Source organism: Furipterus horrens, unplaced genomic scaffold (assembly GCF_987537825.1).
Source record: "Furipterus horrens unplaced genomic scaffold, mFurHor1.1.pri manual_scaffold_8, whole genome shotgun sequence".
NCBI lineage: Eukaryota > Metazoa > Chordata > Mammalia > Chiroptera > Furipteridae > Furipterus > Furipterus horrens.
In genome coordinates this window covers 82,560,064-82,585,702 of record NW_028327178.1, presented here as the reverse complement: position 1 = coordinate 82,585,702, position 25,639 = coordinate 82,560,064, and the positions used below count along the sequence as shown (strand labels likewise).

Here is a 25,639-nt window from a genome sequence, read left to right as displayed (position 1 = left end):
GTGATTTTCCCATATCTGAGAGGTGTGTAATAATTATTTATTTTGTTCATTTTTTATATTATATTTTTCCATTACCATTTATCCCCCTCATACCACCCCCCCACAATCACCACACTGTTGCCCATGTCCATGAGTCCTTTTTCCTTTTTGCTTGATCCCCCCACCCCATAACCCCCACTCAGAGCTGCCATCCTGCTCTCCATCTATGAGTCTGTCTCTATTTGCCTGTTTGTTCATTTTGTTCATTAGATTCCACATATGAGTGAAATCATATGGTATTTGTTTTTCACTGACTGGCTTAGCATAATGTTCTCCAGGTCCATCCATACAGTCGCAAAGGGTAAAAATTTTCTTCCTTTGTACTGCTGAGTATTATTCCATTGTGTAAATGTCCCATGGCTGTTTTATCCATTAATCTGCTGATGGACACTCAGGCTGCTTCCATATCTTGGTGATTGTAAATAACACTACAATGAACACAAGGGTGCTTATGTTATTTCAAATTAGTGTTTCAGGTTTCTTCAGATAACTTCCCAGAAGTGGAATTCCTGGGTCATAATGCAGTTACATTTTTAATTTTTTGAGGAATCTCCATACTGCTTTCCTCAGTAGCTACACCAGTCTGCATTCCCACCAACAGTACAAAAGGGTTTCCCTTTCTCCACATCCTTGCCAGCACTTGTTTGTTGATTTATTGATGATAACCATTCTGATAGTGTGAGGTGACATCTCATTGTGGTTTTAATTTGTATTCCTCTGATTAGTAACATTGAGCATCCTTTCATAGGTCTATTGGCCATCTGTATGTCCTCTTTGGAGAAGTGCCTAGTCAGGTCCTTTGCCCATTTTTAATTGGATTGTTTGTTTATTCATTCTTAATTAAATGGCGTTAATTAAATGGCCACTCTTAATTATGAAGCCTTATCCTAAAATTTTAGTGGGTTAGGTTTTCTTCAATTGATTTAATGAAATATAATAATCTCATTTGACTTGATCAGATACAAACATTTTCTCATTTTATTTTATTTAAATCAATAAATCCATCATTGCACCATTTGTGACATCACACCAACTTTTTAATAACTCTTGCAAGTACCTTCATTAGCATTTATAATTACAAAGGGATAGTTCTCTGCTTTACTGTAAGTTTTTACCTAAAGCTATATATGAATCATTTTCAGTGAAACTTCTTCTATCATAAAAGTTAACTTTATCAATAACATAAATATTTATGGCCATAAATTCTTACTTTTTGCTCTTTTCAGGATATATTAAACCATTATTGAATTTTAAAAACATTGGTAGCCATAGAATAATATAATTTTGCAACTTGTCAAGTAACTTTAGAGATAATTTAGATGCTGTATTTTACTGATGAGGAAACAAAGCCCAGAGAATTGATCTGGCAAAACCCAAGCATCGTCTAGGTTGATTAAATGAGGTAAAACAACTAGAACCCCCCTTTATCAAATTTCTTGATTTTTTTTTAAGTTTGAAGACATTTCCTGTTGCTAACCTCATAAAAGAATCCTAGAAATGTCATTCAAGAGAGTATTTTACATTGATCCATTTATATTTCCCAGAAAGCTAAAAAGCTGACATTTACATTGGCATAATTTAAGAGTGAAAAATAATTTTAAATGTTATATATTCACTGGGCCAATTTATTGACATTGACTAAGAGTCTTGATCAGATGTTCACTTTATTTCTTTACCCAGCAAGTAAAGGAAAATTCCAAGGATCTTTTAAGCCTTTAGATGCAAATAAGAAGCTATAAACTTTGTTTAGCTATAGAAATTAAAAAATATTTTGTAGCTATGGAAGGCTATCTCAGAGAATGATCGAGATAATCGCCCTTTTGGTCTAAGAATTTCTCTTCTCCTGAAAAGAGAAGCGAGCTAGTGGAAATGTCAGCTCCTCATGGATAGGGCCTGTCTCTCAGCTCACAGTTGGACCTCCATACTAGCACAGTGTCTAGTACTACATAGGTTTTCATTAAATATTGGTTGATGAATGAATGGATATTTCTCAATTTAAATGGCCAGGATACACCCCAGTATAAATATCCACCTTGTTTCTAAATTGTCAGTAATTCATTTAGTCCCTAGATGATTACTGTGATTTTCTTCTACAAAGAATTTATGATTTTTCTAAACTAACAATTTATAGTGAAAACTCAGAATGGGTGCTTAGACTAGCAAAAAAAAAAAAAAAAAGGACATAATGTTCTCCATAGTGGGGGAATGGGAAGGAAGATTGAGCTGTGTCTGAAGTGTGAACATTCAATACTTGACTTTTTGCCCATTTTCCAAAATTATCCAACTTAGAAGAGACTCCAAAGATGCCAATTTCTGTCCACATATTTTTTTATCCCTTCTGAGCTAGAGTCAAGAAATTGTTCTCTTCCTCTGAAACCATTCTCTCACCCTCAAATGACTAAACCAAGAGAAATTCAGCATGGATGTGAGAACAAACATGAAATTATATTCCCCTGCGGCTTTCCTTTTTATTTCCTTAAAAGGTTTGGAACATTTAACTAAGAGAGCTGTTATGAGCAGTAAACAAACAAGCAAAATTATTGAAATGCATATACTCCTTCGGGCCAGAAAAATATTATATTACAAGTTAAAATAAAATGTTTACTGCATTTCAGTTTACCATATGCCCTCTGGTTTTATTTCCTAGGAATTTTAAACTAATTTTTTTTCTTCTTTTATATCTTCAATGAGTTTTTTGGCTAACATATGACTGATGGGGTTTTTGAGTAGAGCCTGTCTTGATAAATACATCAAAAGTGAGGGTATCCTTAAGTTTGTTAAAAAGCATTTTAATTATTGTGTGAAAATTCCTCTTTTTGGTCCTATTTTCACATTTCATGCAATAGAACCCTAAGCCAAAACCCAGAGATTCCTCCACCTTATTTAGGAGTTTAAGTAGTAAATTTTTTTTATTTCTGGGTTTTTGTTTTTGTTTTATGAGGATTCTCTTGGTTGCAATTGACAGAAACTCATGTTGGACTAACTTAGACAAGAAGAATACATACTAGAAAAATACAGGGTGTATCACCTGATAAAGAATTGACTGTCCTGCCCTAGCTGTTGTGACTCACTGGACTGAGTGCCGGCCTGAAAACCAAAGGGTCGTTGGTTCACTTCCCAGTCAGGGCACATGCCTGGCTTGCAGGCCAGGTCCCCAGTTGAGGGCACACAAGAAGCAACCACACATGGATGTTTCTCTCCCTCTCTTTACTCCTCCCTTCCCCTCTCTCAAAAAATAAATAAATAAAATCTTAAAAAAAAAAAAAAAAAAAAAAAAAGGATTGATTATCCAAAGCAGAGGAAAGGAAAAGATTGAGAGATGAGTGCCAGAAACCACTTTAGAGCTCTCTCTCTCCCTCCCTCCCTCCGTGCTTCTCTCTCTCTTTCTTCCCATCTCTTTCTCCTTCTTTTCTCTCTCCTTGTCTGTTTTTCTCTCTTTCTCTGAACATCAGTATTAATTTTTTCCAAAGCAGCAAACAGGCTTCCCCTTTTCAGAAAATATAGACACTGATCCTTTCTAAGTTGCATTTCTTTCTCCAACAGTGTGTTGGAAACATCTCAGGGAAAGCCTGTTTAGGGTTGTATGATTGGCCAAACTTGTAACTTTAGACCAATCACCTACGGCCAAAGTCAGGGTATCACTCATCCAACTTGGCCAAGGTGTGGGAATAAAGAATACCGCAGTGCCTATCGGAACCACAGTAAAAATAGACCCAGTTCTCAGAAAGCAGAGCAAGCTCCTCCTGGAAAAGTAATGTTGGGGAGAGAAGCCTGCCATCTTCTTAGGGTAAGAAAGAGGTAAATTATTGATACATATATATAATCCTTTTGCCAATTTAATGTGAGTTTGACAATAGTGACATGTTATTAACACTGTCACTATATTAATCATTCTGTCTCCTAAACCTTAAGTAGAGGAAATTTAAATGAAAACAGCAAACACTTTAAGAGCAGAATTACAGTAAGAGTGATTGTCTTTTGAAAATATCTGGAAAGGGCAGAATGTTACGGGGCTGGGTCTGTTGTATAGGAGAGCAGCGGAGACCCAGGGAAACTGAGCACAGTGGGAGAACACTTACATATGTGTCTGAGTAAACAAAGACATTTTGTTCTTTTTTAAACCCATATTCTTTAAGATTTTAGGAAAGCACTATTTTTGTTAGTTGAATGCAAAAGCCACATTAAAAATATATATACTTGGATTTCACAATAAGGCATTTGTTCTTGAAGGAATAAAACTGAACTTGTTAAATACCAAAAGTTATATAGTTTTGCAACTATTTCTGAGATGATAGTACATGGCTTGGACATGGCATTCCATAGCTAGCACCAAGGTCAAGGGCAATGTGGCTTTAAAACTTAAAATATTTTATTCACATTATTTTTGAGTGTTTGGGACTCCAAAAATTATTTTTTAAAAGATTATGGTAATAGCGTCCTTTTGGGGAGCAATAACAAAGCATGTATACACAAGTATAAATATCACTAAGAGATACAGAAAAGGCCAATCAAGCTACCAAGGCATAGAGTTGCCTGGGCAACCAAAGTGGAGAATCACCAAAGGCCGATTTAGAAAGGAGAGGGGCATGGACAAGGGGAGATCTTTGCTGGCACCCACTCCCTTATCAGAAGCAGTCACAGCAGCATAGTTCAATGGAAATTTCTGCAATCATAGGAATGTTCTATTCCTGTGCTGCCTCCCATTCAAATGGGAATATCATCAAATAGAAAAATAACATGAAAAACGGTATAGAAACAGGTATATGCCTGGAGAGTTCTGAGAGCAAAATATTGCCTAGTTTATTAGGTATGTTGAATGCTGATAAGGAAAGAAAATGTAGGGCTGGAACATAACACATTTGCAAAGTGAGAGCTAGTTAATGATTTGGTACATACCAAAGGGAAGAATACATGGGATGGAGTGGAAGGACTAAGGAGAGACTGAGGGCAGCCAAGGAATACTTGCCAAGTCCAAACTGCAGTTAATGAAAACCTGTACCAGAGTGCTGTTAGCTCAAAACCATGACATATGAGGTGACAGAAGAAATGAAAAAGTCTTCATGACTCATTAGATGGGGAAAGTACCCAGGAGAGAAGTCACAGGTAATGTCCACTTTTGAAATGAATAATGATGCTTAGTGGGAAAGGACAATAACATGTCTAATATGTGAGACACAAATCCTAAACCTGTGTGTAGAAACGTTGAGATGCTGGTAAGCGATCTTCAGCCAGAATTGGTCAAAGGCATTTGATGGTGCCGAAATGAATTGAAACTCCTAAAAGAGTCAGAGAAGGAGTGACCATGGTAACTGCTGGAGATACTATAAATAATGGAAAGAGAGCTTTGTATGAGAGTGGTTGGCAACTGGCATCCTATTAAGAGAATAAAGTCATGATTCCCAACCTGTACGCAAAGGAACCCTGAAGGAAACAGAGCAACATCTGTTGGACACTGTGCAAACTACTACTCTTCAGTCGTTTGCAACTAATTATTTAATAAATAAGTTGAACTGTTCCTTTATTTCTTTTAATTCAAGGATGCCATGAAAAAGTTAATGAGATCCAAAGGGTTCTGTGAACTAAGAAAAAAATTGAATGTCTAGAATAATAAAAGTTAAGTCCTGAGAAATGGCCAGTAAGTTTAGTAACAAAAGTTTTTGTAATCTTTCAAAATCAGGTGAGTTCCAGAGGTTGGTGTGGAAGTGAGATGGTGGGGTTGAAGAAGATGGGGTGGAGCTTCGCAGCTGTGGAAGCAACAGGTAGCATCCCATTTTAGGGATAAAAATGAAAGGAAGGTTGAAGATGGAATTAAAAATGTTCAGGGTTCTGAAGGATAAGGAAGAGAGAGATGCATCCTTATGAAATGGGGATGTGTCTGGTGCAGAAGAAAGTTGGAGAGGAGAAAATGAAATGATGGGTTAGGTCCTGCACAGGATGGAAAACTCAGGTAAGAGTCTTTTTCTAGGAAGGAAGGGTAAGAAAACCAAGTCAAGAGCCTACAATGTGGTCCATTAAGACGTGCCGTGTGTTTTTCAGCTCTCACAGCTGCCCCAGGAGGGAAACATTATCCCTGTGTTACCAGTGAGGAAGCTGAATTTGGGGTAATGAACAGAATGCAGATAAAGCTCCAAAGGTCTTGCGAGGCAGGGAAGAGGGAACTTGAGAAGGGCATCTTAGTTTGGTCTGCTATAACAAATCACCATAGACTGAGTGGCTTAAACAACAAATGATTATTTCTCACCATTCTGAAGGCTGAATGTCCAAGATTAAGGCAGCTGCAAATTTGGTGTCTTGTAGAGCCCCACTTCCTGGTTCATAGATGGCTCTCTTCTCACTGTGTCCTCACATGGCTGAGGGGCTACGGAGCTCTGTAGGGCCTCTTTTATAAGGTCACTAGTCCTGTTCATCAGGGCTCCACCTTCATGACCTATCACCTCCCAAAGTCCCATCTCCTAATATCATCATCACATTGGGGGGTAGGATTTTAATGTATGAATTTCAGGGTAGGGGATGTAGACTTTCAGTCCATAACAAAGGGCTTCTTCTAAATTGTCTCCATCTTCCTCAATAATCTAGACAGTACAAGTATCTCCTGGGAATCTTGTTAAAATACAGATTTTGATTTCTAGTTGATCTGAGGTAGAGCCTGAGAATTTGCATTTCTAATAGAATTGCTGGCAATGTCAGTGCTGCTGGTCCAGGGGTAAGATCTAGAAAGCTAGGACCTTACCTCAGAGTCTCTAGGATGGTCTTGGGATTTAGTAGGTGCTTCGCAAATATGTGTTGGGGTGTGGCTAAATTGAAAGTCTAGACAAAGGTGTGTGTTCTGGGAGACAGGGAAATGGGAACTTGTCCTGAGAAGAGTCAAGAGCAGGTGCAGTGGTCTGAGGAAGGGGCATGGAGGAAGGCCAGGGGACACTGGAGACAGGGAGCTTCTGTGGGACCCAAGGGAGCCATTGCGTGGGAGCTAAAGCCAAACTAAAATAAGTCAGAATTTAGTGCAGAAGGCTGTGAGATCTCAAGCTCAGTGGCTTTGCTGACTGGATACCAATGTTGAGATGAGGGCAAGAGGTAGAAGGAAAGCAGCAAATATGACCAGGTTTTGGCAGAATCAAGAAAATACTCTGGACTCAGATGAATGACAGAGGTGACAACATGGAAACAGAAGTGGGAATGTCACTGAATTCCAAAGCATTTCTGGGAAATGGAACAATTGTCTGTAGAAGGAGGACAAACTCACCAACACTTCCCAAATCTGGCAAACTGTCCAAATCAACTGGGAAGATTTTGAAAATGCTCATTCTTGTGCTTTGCCACCAGACACTTAGAGTCCACACACCTAGGAACAGGCCCCGGAATCTGTATTTTTATTTTATTTTATTTTCTGTTTGTTTTTTAATTATAAACATTCTCTTCTTTTTAACAATTTTATTTATTTATTTATTTATTTATTTATTTATTTATTTATTTTTAGAGAGAGGGGAAAGGAGAAAGAGAGGGAGAGAAACATCACCGTGTGGTTGCCTCTCACACACCCCCAACTGGGGACCTGATGTGCAACCTAGACATGTGCCTTGACTGGAAATTGAACCAGCGACACTTGGTTCGCAGGCCAATGCTCAATCCACTGAACAGAATCTGTATTTTTAGAAGTTGCCCACAGTATTCTGATGTTGCAGCCACAGTTGGGAATCCCTGGATAACGCTCTGTAATACCTTGGGGAGGATGGGAGAGAGGAAAGTCCTTGGGGAAGGGAAGGTGCTGAGTGCCCATCCTCAGAATAGCAGTATTGTGGGGATCCACAAGGAGCTTCCCCAAGTCTTTGCACACCAAATTTAACATCTAGATACCTCGAGGAATGGCACTACAGCACTGTAATGTTTCATGATTTTTTAAATTGTGACAATCATGACCGGTCAATGTCTTTTAAATGATCAAATAGGTTTTCTGCTGGCTCAGGCCCTAGTGATATTTGTTCAGGTTTAATCCGTTCCACAGATGAATGCATCAAATTTCATGTTCATGTTAACTTGTGGATTTTTTAAATTTTAATTCTGTAAGAGAATTTTTCCCTTGACTCCTTTGATTCTCTTGGATAAGAAGGAGTCTTTTAAAACAATTTCTAAAATTATAATGAAAAGCTGTGCAGAGCTTTTAAATTTGATGTAGTCCCATTTGCTTACTTTTTTCTTTGTTTTCCTTGGCTCAGGAGACATATTGGCAAAAATACTTCTACGTGAGATATCTCAAATTTTATTGTGTGTTTTCTTCTAGGACTTATATGGTTTCGAGACTAACATTTAAATCTTTTATCCACTTTGAGTTTATTCTGTGTATGGTGTAAGCTGGTGGTCTAGTTTCTTTTTTTGGGGGGGGGGGGGATGTACCAGTCTGGTTTTTTCAACACTATTTATGGAAGAGACTGTCTTTACTCCACTGTATGTTTTTGCCTCCCTTGTCAAATATTAATTGACTGTAAAGGTGTGGGTTTATTTCTGGGCTCTCTGTTCTGGTCCATTGATCTGTAAGCCTGTTCTTATGCCAATACGAGGCTGTTCTGATTGTAGAGGCCTTGTAGTACAGTTTGGTAACAGGCATTGTGATAGGTGACGTGGGAAAGTGGTGAAGGCCAAATGCCTCATTGTCTGAGTATGTACCAGTTCCATGGCTTACTACCTCTGTGGCCCTAAACCAAGACCTTGAACCCAGGTGTCAGAGTTTTTGTATGTAAAAGGAAGATAATAGCACTAAGTCTTTAGGGCAACTCCGAGAATTGAATAGGTTAATATATTTAGAACTCTTCAAACTGTGCCCGATGTGTATAAATTACCAATGAAAGTTTGTTGGCATTATGATTATATTGCTTTATCACTGTTGTAACTACAGCTTATATAAAACTGGTCAGCTCACCCTGCTGTATCTGAGAATCTCCATGTTTGGGGAACAGCAGTGGGGCCTTTCACAGGAAGCCCACAATGTCCAGTTGGTGTTCAGTGAGAAGACCGAGTCCAGTTGCTAGTGTTCCTGAGCAATGGCAGAAGTTTGTGTATGGTCTTCATGTGGAATCAAGAAAGAGAAGGGATTGGAAGGCACATTGACCCTCACATAATTGACAAGCATTTATTGAGTGCCTACTGAATGCTAGGAATCGTGCAGAGCACTGAGGCTATGAAACCACAGTCGTTGCCCCCTCAAAGCCTGGTTTGAAGGGAAATTGATGCAAGGCAATAAAAGAATTACTTTCATGGTGATAAATTAAAAATTTCATGGTAGCACAGAAGAACATTTCTGATGTTCTTTGGAGGTCACCCATACAAGGACAAAACCATCGATTCTAAAATGAATAACTCAAATTATCCATGAAGCAATTAAAAAATGAATGATAGATGGAAGCCAAGAATTACAATTCATAATTAAATATAACTAACATTTGTATCATGCCCATTTTAAGCTTATAGTACCTCCAAAAGATAAAGGCATTAATAATTTTATTTACAACCAAGAAAATGTAGGTTTTCTTGACCAAAATAATACTTTTGAAAAATCATAAAGTGGGGATTGGAACCTGAGTCCTCACTCTTGTTTTTGCATGGGGCGAAACTGCAGTAACCAGCACAGTAATCTAAGGAGCTCTGTTTAATTAAAAAGAGATAAGAAGAGTTTCATATTAAAATGAAGATAATATGATGGTTTTAAATTATATCCTCATTGCCTATGATAGGTATCTGGTAATTCTAACTATTGTTAAATATCAATGAGAGATTTTCTAACTATAGATACTGTTGTCTGGGGGACAAAGGGAGAGAGTGCTTTGTTTGTGATAATGTAAAACAACCAACTGGCATTTTCTTTCCCCAGCTGATTCAGAAATTGACGGATGTTGCTGAAGAATGTCAGAACAATCAGTTAAAGAAGCTCAAAGAAATCTGTGAGAAGTAAGCCTCCATTCTCATTACAATGAGCTTGTGTTTGTAACTGTATTAAACATACACTGGTATTTGACTTGCCTTCTTTTCCCCTTTTACCTCCATTTGGACTTCAGAGAGAAGAAAGAATTAAAGAAGAAAATGGATAAAAAGAGGCAGGAGAAGATAACAGAAGCTAAATCCAAAGACAAGAGCCAGATGGAAGAGTAAGGAGAAAGAACCCCTCTCCCCTACCTTTTACCTGGGGATTATTTTATCCTGTATCAGAATAACAGGTTCTTAACCACAAAGACCCATCTGTGGAGGTTCTCCTCTAATTAACCTTTCAAAAGATCCCTTTTGTGAGGTTTTCAACCCAAAGCGCAGTTCAGAAAAGGACCTCTTAGATAAAGACTGAGTAAAGAGTGTCCCTTAGGGAAAGGCTAAAGACTCACTTCTAATAATGTCAGGCAGCCTTCCCAGCACTTAACGAAAAACAGAGTTTGCCCTTGGGTGGAAACTGACCTTTGTCCAGAACTGGTGCATTGTACCTTCCTCACAGCAGTAATAAGAATGTGGAGAGTTCTGTAAACTTTCATCCTGGAGTCAGAGACTCCCGTGATTGCTGATGCCAGATGTGTTCATATAATGATGTATTTGTCATTTTCTTTTAGGGAAAAGACAGAGATGATCCGGTCATATATTCAGGAAGTGGTGCAGTACATCAAGAGGGTATGTTGGTTGTTAAAGAACAAAAGTTCAACCATGTAAATTTAAAGGTCTAATTGGCTCAAGTGGTTCATGAACCATCTAGTAAACTAAGTTGCTCTGAGTAGTTGAACAAAGTAGGTTTTACAGGCAGAGACAGGGTGGGAAAAGGAGGTTAAAGAGTAGATTATTACAGGCGAGGTCACCATCACTTAAAGGAAGGCTGGGGTTTTATCAGGCAGATGACCTTACTAAGGTTAACATTCCAGACTAACTGGTTTACAATTTCATTTATGGAAGAGGCTAAAATTGCAGTTAGGTTAAGTATTAAGTCTTGGTGGGGCTTAGCAAAAGTGACTGCATTTTGTGCCTGCTGTTTCTTTTTAACAGGGTTAATCCCTCTCTCCTTTACAAAACCACATGTGAATGTTTGACAAGCACCCTGTGAGCCTCAGGAGGGAAACACTATGCCTTGTTGCATCAATTTGCCACCATCAAGGAGAAGAGCTGCTTCACTGAGCAGACACTCCATAATCAATGTTTCTGCAAGTTTAATTGCAAACCTGTATCAGAAAAGACTCACTTAAAGATAGATGTCAAGAATCACTTCCAAGTCAGGAACCCAGAAACATGACGTAAATGGGAGGAGATTCCCCATAAGAACAATTAGTTGTCATCAATGGTAGAAAAGATGACAACCTCCAGAGTCCATTATATATTTTCTTAAATTTAAAAAATCTATTATTATGGAAATTTTCAAATATTAACAAAAATGTAGGTATAGTATAACAGGTTGATCACCCACCCTCATTCCTGTGTACCCACCCCCCCAGCTTCAACACTTAACAGTTTCCTATACATGAAGGGTAGTTCTTGACCAGAGTATGAAATAATTAAATGTATGCCACAGATCTGAACAGCTTTTAATTTTTTCTGGAAACATTTACTTGAACATTTAGATGAAAATGACTTTCTTTATAACTTTCTTATAGTTAGAAGAGGCACAAAGTAAACGACAAGAAAAACTCATAGAGAAACACAAGGAGATACGTCAGCAGATCCTGGATGAAAAGCCCAAGGTAAACTGAACTGAATAATAACACACAATAATTTCATTTTCTTTCCACTCAATTAGAATAAGATCTCTCTAGTTTGTGAACTTTGAACACAATCTCAGATTATGTCTCACATGTGAAATTTAGTTATCTTTTTAAATGATGGTTAAAAATCTTTATAGCAATACTCAATAAGCCTTTATCATCCACTGGTGAGGTTTAAAAACTTCACAGAACCCAACTCTGGAGATGTGATTTTAATTGGTCTGTGGTGTGGTTTAGGCATAAGTATTTTTAAAGAACCCTGGCCCCTCTCCCCTGCGGAGATGGAATTGAGAAACGAGCTAAGCCTTTTCAGCTTTACATATCTGAGGTAATATTGTAATGGCAGACTCTGTCCAGCAGAGGATGTCCTCAACCAATACCACCCTGGTTTTTATCTAACGAACTATTCTCATAATGCAGAAAAGAGCAAATCTTTTTTCCCTATTATAACAGTTCATTGGGGCTCCACTCTAAAATTACCTTTGTTTATATATTGGCTAAAATAAATATTTTATGAATATTAACTTTAAGCAAAGTGAACATCTGTAAGTCAAATATTTTAAGTTAGCAAACAGCATCTCAGTTTTAGATCATTCCATCCATTTTGATTCATCAAGGAATATTTTTCTGTTTGTGAAAAATGTACTTCTAAGTTTTCCTGTTCTTCAACCTGCAGTTAAAAGTATCTACTCTAAAAGTTACTGGTATTTCGTGAAAGTACTTTTTAAACCTGCAAATTTTAAAAGTGTTAGCTTTGTTTCATTATATAGTCCATTCATTAATTTACTCTTATAGATTTCTTGTGGTTAATTCTAAATATATATTTGGGGTTACTTCTCCTCTTTTTATATTTATTATCTATGACATTCATTTAATATTTTTGACTTCTAAAGTTTTATGTTGGGCAATATAGATTCTCAAGCAGTAATGAAAATCCAATAATTAATAATTAGTTAGATATGCTGCTAATATTTTTTTCATGTAAACATACAATTTAAATATTCTTACCCACACCCATGTTTATTATGCATTAGTAAAATGCAATACATTTTAACATGATTTTAGAAAGTGCTGTGCTTTCCATTTGGGATTGATCTTTAAAAGTATTCAAATGTTTGAGCAAAAGATCCAGGATCAACAGAAACCTAAGAAATACCTTAATGATACAATAATCAGTGCCAGGTGGTATATTCAAATACATATATTTTCAATCCATGTTGTCTGAATTCAAATTTGTCATTACTTTGTATATTAACACAATATCCTTAGCTTATGGTTGATAACTCATTAGCCAGTTTTCGCATTTCTAAAAAAAATCTTTCTTGGAAAATATTGTTATTCCTACAGAGTTTTATTTTGCTTTGTTTTGTTTTTGGTCCAAAAAAAAAATCAGTAATTTTACTCATAGATAAAATGCAATCAAAAATGTGTTTAAATTGTATAACTCTCAAAATAAATAACCCTACAAAGATTTTATATTATGCTCTAGGTCAACATGATTAAAATCAACTTTAGCAGGTGTTGAACCACCTTTTAAACACCTTCATTGGATACAACTGAACATTAGAAGAACTAATAGCTAATAGACAATTTATTATTTAGGAACCGCTTTGCAGAAAAGCCAATTAAATTGGCTTAAACAAAAATATAACTTAGTAAGTCACCTTCCTGGAAGTTTAGAGGTATTGCAGTTTGAGGAATTGTTAATTTGGTGGTTCAACAACCTCATCAAAATCCAGGTATTTTTAGAATTTCCACTGTGCCATAGCCACAAGACAGCTGCCACAGCTCCATGTACCACAGTCCTATATAAAGCTATTCAAGGGCAGAAACAGCAATGTCTTTATCCATTATAGGATGGGGGATAACCTTCCCAAGTCTCCCCAATAGGCTTCCGCTCGTGGGCTGGAGTTGTGCCATTTGCCCTTTCCTAATCCAACCATGTGCAGGAGAGTATAGTTTTTATGATTGGCTTGGTGTAATTAAGACTCACAGAAAAGGGTGAAGGGAGTCCCGCTTCTCCTCAAGTCCATGGTCACCAGGTACCTGAACTAAACTGTTTTCTTATCAAAGAAATAGAAGAAAGTTACAATTGGGTAGGTAATTAACAGTGTGTGCTACTACCATATTAGTGGCAATTTTTTAATTTCTGTCTTGACCCCTTGGAAAGGGATCTAAAGTGTTTTTATGAATTTTTAGTAATTGTATTGCCTTCTTTGTATTTTACTGTAAATAGCAACCAATATGATTTCTCTTTGCTTTTCATCCATGGGTTGTTCTTATGACCATCTTATTGTGTCTCAATTTGAAGGTTGCTCTTGGAGATTGTTGGTTCCACGTTAAACTAAAGCATTTATTGAAAGGCATTCTCCAGGGCTTAAAAATGTTGTGCTTTGGAATCATGACTTTGATAACAAGAACAAGGACTGTTAATATTATAGGATATAGTAGTTAATAAAGGGAAATGACCATGACAAGAGGGAGCAATAATAAATACTGAAGTAAAACAATAAGATCAAGTGTAGGTCATGTGGAGAAAAATGAAAGCACAGGACAGCATATGTAGGCAAATGAAAGACCAGGCCAGCATAGCAGTCAGCTCACTCCTGTAATTGTTGGATGTGGACCTGAAATAGAATAGCACTGGCTTTGAAATAATCCCTCTTCACATTATGGCCCTTGGCGTTTCACATAGACATGAGGAAAATCAACAAAAGCAGAAACATAATAGAAGGACGAACAACTCAAAAAAATGAACCTGACCAATAGCATTTATAACTGAATCAGTTCCATTCAGTCAGAAAGTTGTGTAGGAGAAGTGATTTTATGACATTTAGTATTTATGAATTGTTCTATCATTGAATATTGGGCAAGGAAATTGAGTTCACACTACAGTAGGTAATACTAAAGATAGCTGCAACCTTCTTGTAAACAGGAAAGCAAGCCAAATTTTACCAGAGTTTACTGAGGACAGTAGAATCCCTACTTTAAGTATTTTACAGGTGGGATAAGCAGTTTTCTATAGAAAACAAGAGTGGCTTTTTTGTTTTTTGTTTTTTGCTTAAAGCAAAAATATGCACTACATGGCATCATATTTCTTCCCATTTGTCAGTTTCTTTCACCATATTGTCAAATATTATTATTTACTTCTTCTTCATCTACTTATTTGAGTAATGTGTTCTATGTTTCTAGTCTCCACCTAAACAGGGAAGATGCTCTTTTTACATTCCTAATTTCTCCTACTATTTTGAGCTGTTCTGAACCCCAGTCACAATCTGTATAAGTTCCCAAGTCTTTGGCAACCCAACCACTCCTTTAAAAGTGAAAAAACAAGTATAAAAAATTTAACAAGATAAATTTTAAAATACAATCCTGAAAAATAACAGTTCTAATGTGGCAAGGAATTTGGCTAGATTTAGAGCAAGATACATATGAAGATGAATACAAAGTGTAACTCTTTAACCTGTCACTCAGCTATGCACTTATCTTCTGAGAGGATCAGCTCAAGTTCCCAACATTTCTATCATCCTGCAACAGAGCAGTCACTGGATAGTGTACCCTAATCAAAACCATTTTATTTCCACATGGACCAAGAGCTTCTGTACTGCTGATCCATATTTGATAGGAGACCAAATTTAGCCAACCACAATGTGAAAGTTTATTTTAGAATGTCCCACTTGTGACAAACACCAGGACTTTTTCATATGTACCTGTCATTTTGCCAATACTAATTAGATATTTTATTCCCATTATTCCTAGTTTGTTTTTAAAGTCCTGCTTTGGTATGACAAGGATAGTGAAAATAGTTCAACGTGCATACCCTAAACAGTTTTTAAAGCAGAAAATATAAAAATTAATTGATCTAAGGAAATCACTACCTGATTTTACTATGGCCTCCTACATTGTAAAGGTGAGAATGGCCAAACTCAAACAGAGAAAAATATTTACCTGTAGAATACCCAAAGAGGAAGTGTATTAGTTGCTTTGAAATACTTGATGAAGGAGTACAAGAACACCAGAGAAGAGGCTATTATAAAAGGGAAATGCAGAACCACTGGGCTGAAAAAATAAACACTGAAGAAAGTTTCAGTTCCAAATAGGAAAACTGTTTCTAAGGGCAAAATACATCTCTATTTTCCATGTATTATGCCTAAGGCCAATTAATGTAACACATCTACCACTTGGAGTCCTGCTTATCCATTTTCTGTCAACAAAAATCAATTGGCACATGTCTTCTGCATTTATTATAATCATTGACTGAGAATTGTCTTTGAATTTAACAAAGAGGTCTTGGAATTTGTAGCTGAAACCAAGGCTTAAGTAATATTTTCCTATTTCAAAGAGTCTTATCAAGATCTGTGATAGAAGAGTGAACAGTTCATGATGTTTTCTGATGGTCTGGATGGATTCTTCATTATTTACCCTCTGTGACCATCCTACGCACATGCACACACACACATTTATACACAACACAGTCAACAAAATTGGAGGAAAGCCTAGTGTGTTTAATCAGGTCGGCATCAAAATGGATTTTGCTCTAGCTAATTATGCTAGTATATGGCAAATCATGTCTACAAGGGGAGCTGGCAGTATGTACATGTTTTGAGTGACATACAAAGAATAGGAAATATACTGTGTTCCAGCTTCAGTTTTTCTGTCACTTTTCTTTGAACCTTACATATTATTTTTGAAAAAGCAGATTGGGAAATAGATAATGAGCTGTCACAATTCTTAAGTTTATTATTGGGTCCTTTCAGATGAAACCAAAAAGCCCAAAACTTGCAAATTATTATAAATCAATTGATACATCTTTATAATTGTTAATGTGCCAACTGCAGTGCACCCACCCAAGCTAAAGCCACTACCATCTGCCACCTGGATTTCTAAATAGCCTCCTAATTGGTGCTCCTGCTTCCCTGTGTCCCCACTCACAATCTAGTCCCAACACAGGAGCCAGAGTCATTGTTATAGAATATAAGTCAGCCCTGGCTGGTGTGGCTCAGTGGATTGAGTGCTGGCCTGTGAACCAAAGGGTAGCCAGTTTGATTCCCAATCAGGACACATACCTGGGTGGCAGGCCAGGTCCTCAGTTGGGCATGCACAAGAGGCAATCACACATTGATGTTTCTCTCCCTCTCTTTTCTCTCTCCCTTTCCTTCTCTCTAAAAGTAAATAAATAAATCTAAAAAAAAAAAAAAAAAAAGTGTCAGCTCGCTCCTCTGTTCCAGACCCTTCTTAAGTCTACAAGGTCCAACATAACCTCATCTCACTTTGCTGCATCCTCTCTTTGTTTCCTCATTGACCTACTCTCTGCTCTAGCCATGCTGGTTACTTGGTGGGCCCCAACAAGCCAGGACACTCCCACCTTGGGCTGTTGTATGGACTGTTTCCTCTGCCCAGAATACTCATGTCCCAAGTGTCTGCTTGGGCAACTCCCTCCTACCTTTCAGGTTTTTGCTCAAATCTGACTTCACAAAGAGTCTGTCAGTTGCCACTTGACTTAAATTTGCAACCCCCTCCACCATTCTCCCATCTCTGGAATCTCCTCTCCTTTTTATTCTGTTCTATTTTCTGTTTTTTTGTAGCATTTATTACCTTCTCATGTTAGGTCACTTACTTCTTCCTAAGGAGCTGGTCCCTCCCCCTTAGAATGTAATCTCCATGAAGGCAGAGCTTTGACTGTTTGCCTCAGTGATGCTCCTGAGTTCTGGGCACCTGACAACAATTCCTAGCACATAGTTGGTGCTTAATACATAGATTTTGAATGAATGACTTACGTAGAGGGCTAATAAAATTAACTTTGTGTGTGAAAAAAAAAATTAGTTCTCTCTTTTTGAGAGAAAAACATATAGCCACTGAGCCCAGACTCATTGGGCTGCATTGTTCAACTGCTGTCAGTAATTCAATACAACTTTTTCTCAGGTTTCTTGACAGTAGTAGAACTTTGTGGACAACTTCTCAAAACTCAAAGCTGCAATCATCGTTAACATCTAATCCCTACAGAGAGTAGGGAAGAATCAAAGAGAGTTCAATTGCCAATTCCATTGCATTTGTGGTGCTGAGTGTTGGATGAGATAAAGGAGTTGGAGATTTTAAATCTCCATTCTAGAATTCACTCCAAGAAAACTCCCAGTTAAATAATTTGAAACAACAGATGACTTAGAAATCAATTTCAATGCCACCAAAAATGACAGCCTCCCTTTTTCTTCATACAGGGGGACGGTTCCTCCTCATTCTTGTCGGAAACTTGCCATGAGGATCCCTCTGTTTCCCCCAACTTTACTCCCCCCAACCCTCAAGCTCTCAAGTGGTGACCACCGTCCTTCCGGCCAGGTAGGACTAGATGGGAGGGGTCGCTTCTGAGAGAAGGGTGGCATGTGGCCATCCCATTTACAGGCATCATGGACTTGCTCCTTTGTTCTCCACATTCCCATCATTTTCCTGCTCTAGTTCCCAGCCGTACCCATGATGCATTTCACATCTCTACCTGCCTTCCTCTGGTATTTATTTCTTCATCATTGCACTCTTTTCTTTCTGATATAAATTCCTTTCTTACATACTGTCTTCTTCCCCTTTCTTCTTTTTGTTTCTTAGTTTACAAAACTGGCTCCCCTTTTGACCTTGAGCTTTCTCTCTTACACTCACACGATTATTTTCGCTTTTGAAACATTAAATTTCCACCTCTCACAGCACTGGTCCCACAATCTTATTATCTTAAAGTCCAGTTGGAATGAAATTAGTTTTCAGGGAGTCTTCATGACCCATTCTACTCAATTTATGACACCCTCCTTTTAAAAAAAATCAAACCAAAATCATTGTATTCCCACATGGCATTTTGAGTTAAGAGGATATCTCAGAATTTCTTGATTTTCTGTAATTAAGAGATCTTAAAAATGCCTAACTAATAGGGATGTTTGTGCCAATGGCCACTGGTCGGAGCAAAGCGAAACTCAAAACTTAGAGAGGACTTTAACTTTGCTAGAGGAGATGTGTCATGAAACCTATTGTGTTTCTTTTGCTAATAAGAACTGGCCAAAGCCATTCTAATGAGTGCACATTTCAGGAGAAAAGAGGTGTTACTGTGATTATAAAAAAGCAAACTTCTATTCTCATGTATTGAAAACATAGTTTTACAGTGAAGCTTACAATGTTTTTGTCTTTAATAAGCACTAGTTGATCTGTGAAGCAGTACAATTTAGAAACATGTCAATAATTTGGTAAAGACAGCAGTTTTATAAGAAACAGGTCTAAGCTCTTCCTCTTTCTATCAATTGCCGCAAGCAATGAGCTTTTCACACTTTAATGACTACATGAATTACCTAGAGATTCAATTAAAATACATATTCTGATTCAGGATGTCTGGATGGGCCCTGAGATCTGCATGTCTAACTGGCTCCCAGGGGATGCCCATGCTGCCACATTTCCATGGACCATGTTTGCCCAGCAAGGATCTTGTACATATTTACCTTTTGGCTGGAAGGAGAAGCTTTAAGCTGACTTCATGGTGTTTTATTGTATTTTTGGTTTTTGGCCTAATCATGAGCCTGAGCCTTTGATATCTTTATTTTCTACTTTTGACTATAATGCTAGTAAGAGAGAGGCAGAGAATGTCATTAGAAAGCAAAGTCATAGCCTGAATTCCATCCTGTCCTCCCAGTGGATCTTGGCCCCTGGGGACATTGTGATCAAGCCCACGTCAGAAGTTGGGCAGCGGAGAGGTGAGTGATGCTGATTTCTTCAAGGAGGCATCAGGGAAACCTTGAAAATGTCTTCATTTGGCTACAAATATTTAGGCTTTCTCTTAAATCATCAATTGTAAGCATCATTGGATGTTATTGTTGGGCTTATTACTGTCTTGGTATTTTTGAAAGTTGTTGTGAAACATTTACTATCACAGGTGAAATATTAAATTCTCTCAGAGGAGGCAAATGACAGTGGAGCTTAGAACACAGGAGTTGAGTGCTGTTTTTTGAGACAAATGCAATACGAATATAAATGTTACATTTTTTGTCCTCTGCTCTATCAGACTTGTGGTGGCTGGTGTCTCTCCTTCAGAATGGCAACTGAGTTTCCTCCTTGGTAAAAAATATTTATTTTCAAAAGAGACAGATATTCTAACAGTACCTGGACATTTAAAAAAATCTTCAACCACATAGTTTGATCCCTTTAATTTCCCACATATAAAAGGCAACATAAAATAAACCAGTTTCACACTTTTTGTGGAAAAATAGGCCTCATTGCAAAAACAGAAAAAAAAGAAAAAAAAACACGTTTATCTTTGAAAAAGAACAAAAAGTTCTTTTTTGTAGCAGTATATGAAAAGTTCATTATGTACATTATGTACCAAGTTTAACATTTCCTCAAATGTTTCTTTCTTACCTTAAAAAGTTCTAAAGCCCTGGCTGCTGTTGCTCAGTGGATTGAGTGTCGGCCTGCAAGCCAAGTGTCGCTGGTTCAATTCCCAGTTAGGGCACATGACTAGGTTGCACATCAGGTCCCCAGTTGGGGGCGCAAGTGAGAGGCAACCACGCAGAGATATTTCTCTCCCTCTCTTTCTCCTTTCCCCTCTCTCTAAAAATAAAATAAGTAAACAAACAAACAAATAAAATAAAATAAAATAAAGTTCCATTGATGGACTACAGCTAAAAACAAAATGAATGAGTTAAAAGACATCACTTTTTTTTTTTTTTAGTATATGATTGATCCCAAGAATACTCATCACATAAATACTTGAAATTTCATATTTTAAATCTGTGAATGCAAACCTCATTGATGAGAAAGATGTTCCTTGTTATCAGCTAGAGATTAATAATGAAGCTGAACAGGTTAGTCACCACTTTTAACCTGGGTGACTTCTAATTTTTAAGTAAATACAAATCACTGTAAAGCAAGATTAAAAGCAAACAAAAAAGGATGTTGTCTAATTTTGTGTATGTATAAATCTTTACATAAAGAGCTATAGAATGACCAATTTCTAAAAATACTGATGCTACAGCACTGGGAATTATACATTTATGCCAAGTATATTTAAGTGTCTGCTTTATTCTAGGCTATGCAATTTCAAAAGGGAGCACAAAAGAGGAGAAAAACACAGTCCCTACCTGCTTTGAAATAATAAAGAGCAATGCAAGTCTATAGAAAGGCATTTAAAAATGATTTCCCCTGACACTTAAAGAATGAAAACAGTAACAACTAGTACAGTGAGCATTTACTATGTTGTGAAACACCTTTAAAGCACATCACATGTATTATCTTATTCTTGCCATTAGGCACTTGAGGAAATTAAGGTTCAAAAACGTTAATGAACTTACTAAGGTCAGACAAGGAGTGACAAATGTTGGGGACCCTGTGTATTGTGTCCTTCAGCTTTCTTAGTAAGTACCCGAGGCCATGATGATGTGATCTACGTGTCAGGGGTGTGATGTCTCTTTCCCACACTTCCCAGCTAGTAAGCCCTAAGGGTATATATACCCTCTGTGCCTCAGTATACTCATCTATAAAATGGACTGAATACCAGCCCCTCTATTGAAGAAAGCAGATCTCTCCGAGAGGTGACAAGGGATAACCTCCAGTCCCATATACCAAACACTACTTAATTTGCTGGTGGCATACCCCAGCCTCCACAACATCACAGCCAAATCTTGCCAGGGATTTAGCCCCCAGACTGGCCACAGCTGCAAGAGGAATTAAACATCACAGGCAAGATGTTCAAGTTTCTCAAAGCCCCTTGTTTTTTAACCAATGTCTTGGAGAAAGAACATCTCCCAGGATTGGATGTTAGGAAACTGCCAGCCCTGTGAAGACAAGACTTACCTCTAGGAAGCTGTAACCGGCAGCCAGCAGCTCCAGTCCCTGAGAGTCAGGCAGCTGTTTTCTGTGTTCATCGCATCCAGTGGGGAAGCGCAACCGAGCAGAGAGGGAGACTGGGAGACCTGGGCAGGGTAGCCCGCACCCATGGGTGAAAAGAATTTCGATACGACCTTTCCTATCCGTGGCTGCTCGGAAGCACCAGGACTGAGGACAGACACCCTCACCAACTCCCAATCTTGACTTTTCTCCTTTCTCCCTTCTTCTCTACTCACATGCCATCCGGCTTTTACATGCTGGTGCTGAGTTCAAGCCGGACCAGAAATGCGTTTGCTTCCCTTGAGATGCTCTTCCTCCCTCATCTCTCCACACTCCCCTCTTAAATCCTTCTCTTCCTCCAGCCCTAGAACAGCATCCTTGTTAACTAAGAGCTGCTTCTCCCACATGAAAAGGTGTGGACTGAATTATATAAGAAAAGTGTTAAAATATACTCTGGGTACACTGGGTCTATTTTTTTTGTTTTGTTTTGTTTTGTTAAGCAATTGTTTTTATGTTTTTTGCTTATTCAGTTAAATACTACTTAGCCTCAATATTTACTCCTGAGGTTACTAGTAAACCTAGAGGAGCGTATTGAAAGAGAATGTCTCCTTTTAGATTGTATTAAATCTCAGTCCTAGCACAGGAAAGGACTTCTCCAGAGTGTGTGACAGATGACTGCGTCCTCCTTTTACTCTGGAGTCAGAGTGAGGGCATCTGCTTTGGGCTAAATTATGAAAGATTTAATGAAGAAAAATTTCTGAGAGTAGGAATATCTAAATACCCAAATATAATTGGCCCATTGTATCTGTGGGTTCCGTATCTGAGGATTCAGCAAAGCGCTGATCGAAAATATTAGGAAAATAAAAAGTTAATATTGCTGACATGTGCTATATAGTTAGACCTACAATGGTTGCATCTGTACTGAAGATGTATAGACTTTTTCCTTGTCATTGCTCCCTGAATTATGTATTTTAACAATTGTTTACAAAGTATCTACCTAATATTACATATTTTAAAGTGTATGGGAGGATGAGTATAGGTTATATGCAAATACTATGCCATTTTCTGTAAGGGACTTGAGCATCTGCAGAATTTGTTATCTGTGGGAAGGGGGTTCTGGAATCAATCCCCAGAGGATATTGTGTGTCTCTTGAATCAACCCCCAGAGGATATTGTGTAGCTCTTGAAGATCTTTACGTGTGGCAAAAAAAAGGCTGTCTGCCAGCAGAGAGTTGTATAAGACTGGGTGACCTTTCTATGATCTCCTTTGAGTCCATGAAGAATACGATTAAAAAAACTCAGACTTTTGCCACTAAAATAATAGGTATGAGATCCAGAGAATTCAAGGTGTTGGAGGACTCATTAAATAGGGTTGCATAAATATCATGCTGCAAGATTTAATGAGTCCATAGGGTCACTTATAGAACAACAGAGCAGGGATGACCTAGAAAAATAAATTAGAATCGATATTATGCTTCTGAATTAACAACTATAGATTGCTATATTAACACCTGAGAGATGAAGTCTAATTATATTTAATGATGAATGTTTGTGTTCTCATCCCAGGGAAAATAAAAATTGCTCATTTTTAGTTTTTTATTTGTCAATAATAAAAATAAATTTATATATGTGTATTTATTTCTGTGGCCTCCAGAAACTATGGATGCTTAAGTAGCTACAACTGGATAAGTAGTTTTTTCTCTTATGAGTTCAACTAACACTTATCGAATGCCTACTGTAGAGCAGTCATGAGGCTAGGAGCTTAGGAGACAAAACTATGCAAAAAGAAGCAACCTCCCCTCTCACTTCAAATTGCCAACAGTCTAGTGTAACTCTGTCCAACAGAATTTCCTGCAGTGATGGAAATGTTCCAAGTCTGCAAGTCCAATGTAGCAGCCACTAGCCACAGGTGGTTATTAAGTATTTGAAATGTGGCTAACGCAACTGAGGAACTGAATTTTTCATTTTATTTAAGTTTACATGTAAATAGCCACATGTGGCTAGTGGCTAACATGTAGGCAGCAAAGGTAGGTAGCATGCTGAATCTCAATTTTTCACATGTTATTTACCTTTCTAAAAAGAATTTGTGTTGGAACAAAACACCATGATCATCATTATAACAGAGCAGTTTGCAGAGGAAGAAGGACTGACACATTTCTTGATAAACCAAGGAGAGCTTCTGAGAAGTGGTAACCCATGACCGATAGGGTTAAGTAGAAGTTTATCAAGCAAAGGAGCAGACAGGAAGGAACTTCTCCTGACAGTGGGATAAAGCCTGAGGTCCAAGTATCACGTTACTGCCGTGGAATTGCATGTAATTTCATTTTTTACATATTGTATTGGTCTCCTTGGGTTACCATAGCTAAATATCTCAGACAGGGTAGTCTGAATAACAGAAAATTATCTTCTCACAGTTCTGTAGGCTGAGGTCCACGATCACGATGCCAGCAGGTTAGGTTTCTGAGGGGCCTCTCTCCTAGGCTTGCAAGTGGTGACTTCTTGCTGTATCCTCACGTGGCCTTAGACCTGCAGTTGGCACAGGGAGAGAGAAAGCTCTGGTGTCCTCTCCTCTCCTTATAAGGACAGCATTTCTGTCAGAGTAGGGTCTTCAACATACGAATTTTGAGGGGACACAATTCAGTCCATAAAGCATATCATTCAATAAGCAGATGTCTTTTCCTCTTCTTTTTTAAAATTTCTTATAGGAGGAAATATATGTATCTCACACCCAGTTTACACAAATTTACAGAAAGCTATCATCTATTGATCTAGCACCTGATTATTTTCATCATTGCTTTTGATTTACCTGTTGGTAGATAACGTAGGGTTCTAGAAAATTAACACGTATAAAAACATCTAAAACAAAGTATTCCCCTTTCAAAACTCAAATGTAATTAAATATTGCTTAAGCAAATTTTAATATTAATGTTTTTTATTCTTTGAGGAGAAGCCAATGGTGAGCTAGAGCTGGTCATACTGTCTCACAGGAACTCATTTTTTAATCTTTCAGGGATTCTGTGACCCAGTTGTTAAACACAGCCATTATTAAAAAGTAAATTATATAAACTTACAATTAAACAAATTATGTTAAAAATGGAGATAACAAATACCCAAAGCTCACCCCTTGTGAATTATTTAAGGCATTTCACTATTGTCTGGGTTCTTGAGGTCATGTACAACTATTGCATCTGTAGGTCACTGTCACGGAGTGCTACTGTGCCCCACTTCCTCGCTCTTTGCAAAAGATCATCGCTTTGGTAGCTTGAAATTGTCCATAGCGGGGATATGTACACCACAGCAATCAGCAAACGCTAAAAGTAAGGCTCTTTTTTGCCCTAGGACAGCCACCTATTAAATATTGATTATCACATTGCTAGCACAAACCTTACTGTTTTATGGCATAGCGTTTTCCCAGGATTAATGCAGAGTTCCTACTGCAGCTTGCCAGAGTTGAAAATATCTCATCCTTCATAAACAAAACAAAACTTTCTGTTGAAATACAATTTATTACCTTTTTTCAACCTTTTCTTCCATATTTCCTCTACCAGAAAGGCGCTGTGCTGCCTTGATGTTCTGTGAACTCTCAGGATCTGCATGTACAATATTTTGGAGGTGACAGAAAAGCCCCCTGAAACACAAATCTAACATGGACAATGTTTTTCTAACACACTCAGTAGTTCCTACCTGAAATTTGCTTCAGCTGTAACACAATGTCCTTCCCACTGTGAATACTACCCAGAGCTATTTACTAAGGTAACACTTAAGTTATTCATTTTAATGAGTCCACTTTTTTTCCCTACTAAAAGTTTTAAGTGACAATACATGAAATAGAATAGAAAAATACTGGGGTAAATAACAGTTTTCAGATTAACTTTTATTCTCTGCAGGAAACATTTCTTTCCAATTTTGCCCTTTTATACCACTTCCAAATGAGGAAGGGAGGGGCTCAGACATTGAAAATGAAATGCCATTGGGCACAATTCATGTTTAACCTTTTATTAAAAGTATAATTAAGTCACATCTACGGCCTCTACCATATG

The 25,639-nt window shown here is 37.7% G+C and overlaps 1 protein-coding gene across 1 annotated transcript in view; it reads left to right on the top strand.

The window, feature by feature from the left end:
• PLCB1 (phospholipase C beta 1) overlaps positions 1-25,639 on the top strand; it is a 637,895-nt gene that overhangs the window by 553,762 nt on the left and 58,494 nt on the right. The window contains exons 28-31 of the mRNA XM_090286059.1: positions 9,899-9,975; positions 10,083-10,172; positions 10,620-10,677; positions 11,646-11,732. Of these exons, the coding sequence (XP_090142185.1) occupies positions 9,899-9,975; positions 10,083-10,172; positions 10,620-10,677; positions 11,646-11,732 (312 nt within the window). The remainder of the gene's footprint in view (positions 1-9,898; positions 9,976-10,082; positions 10,173-10,619; positions 10,678-11,645; positions 11,733-25,639) is intronic.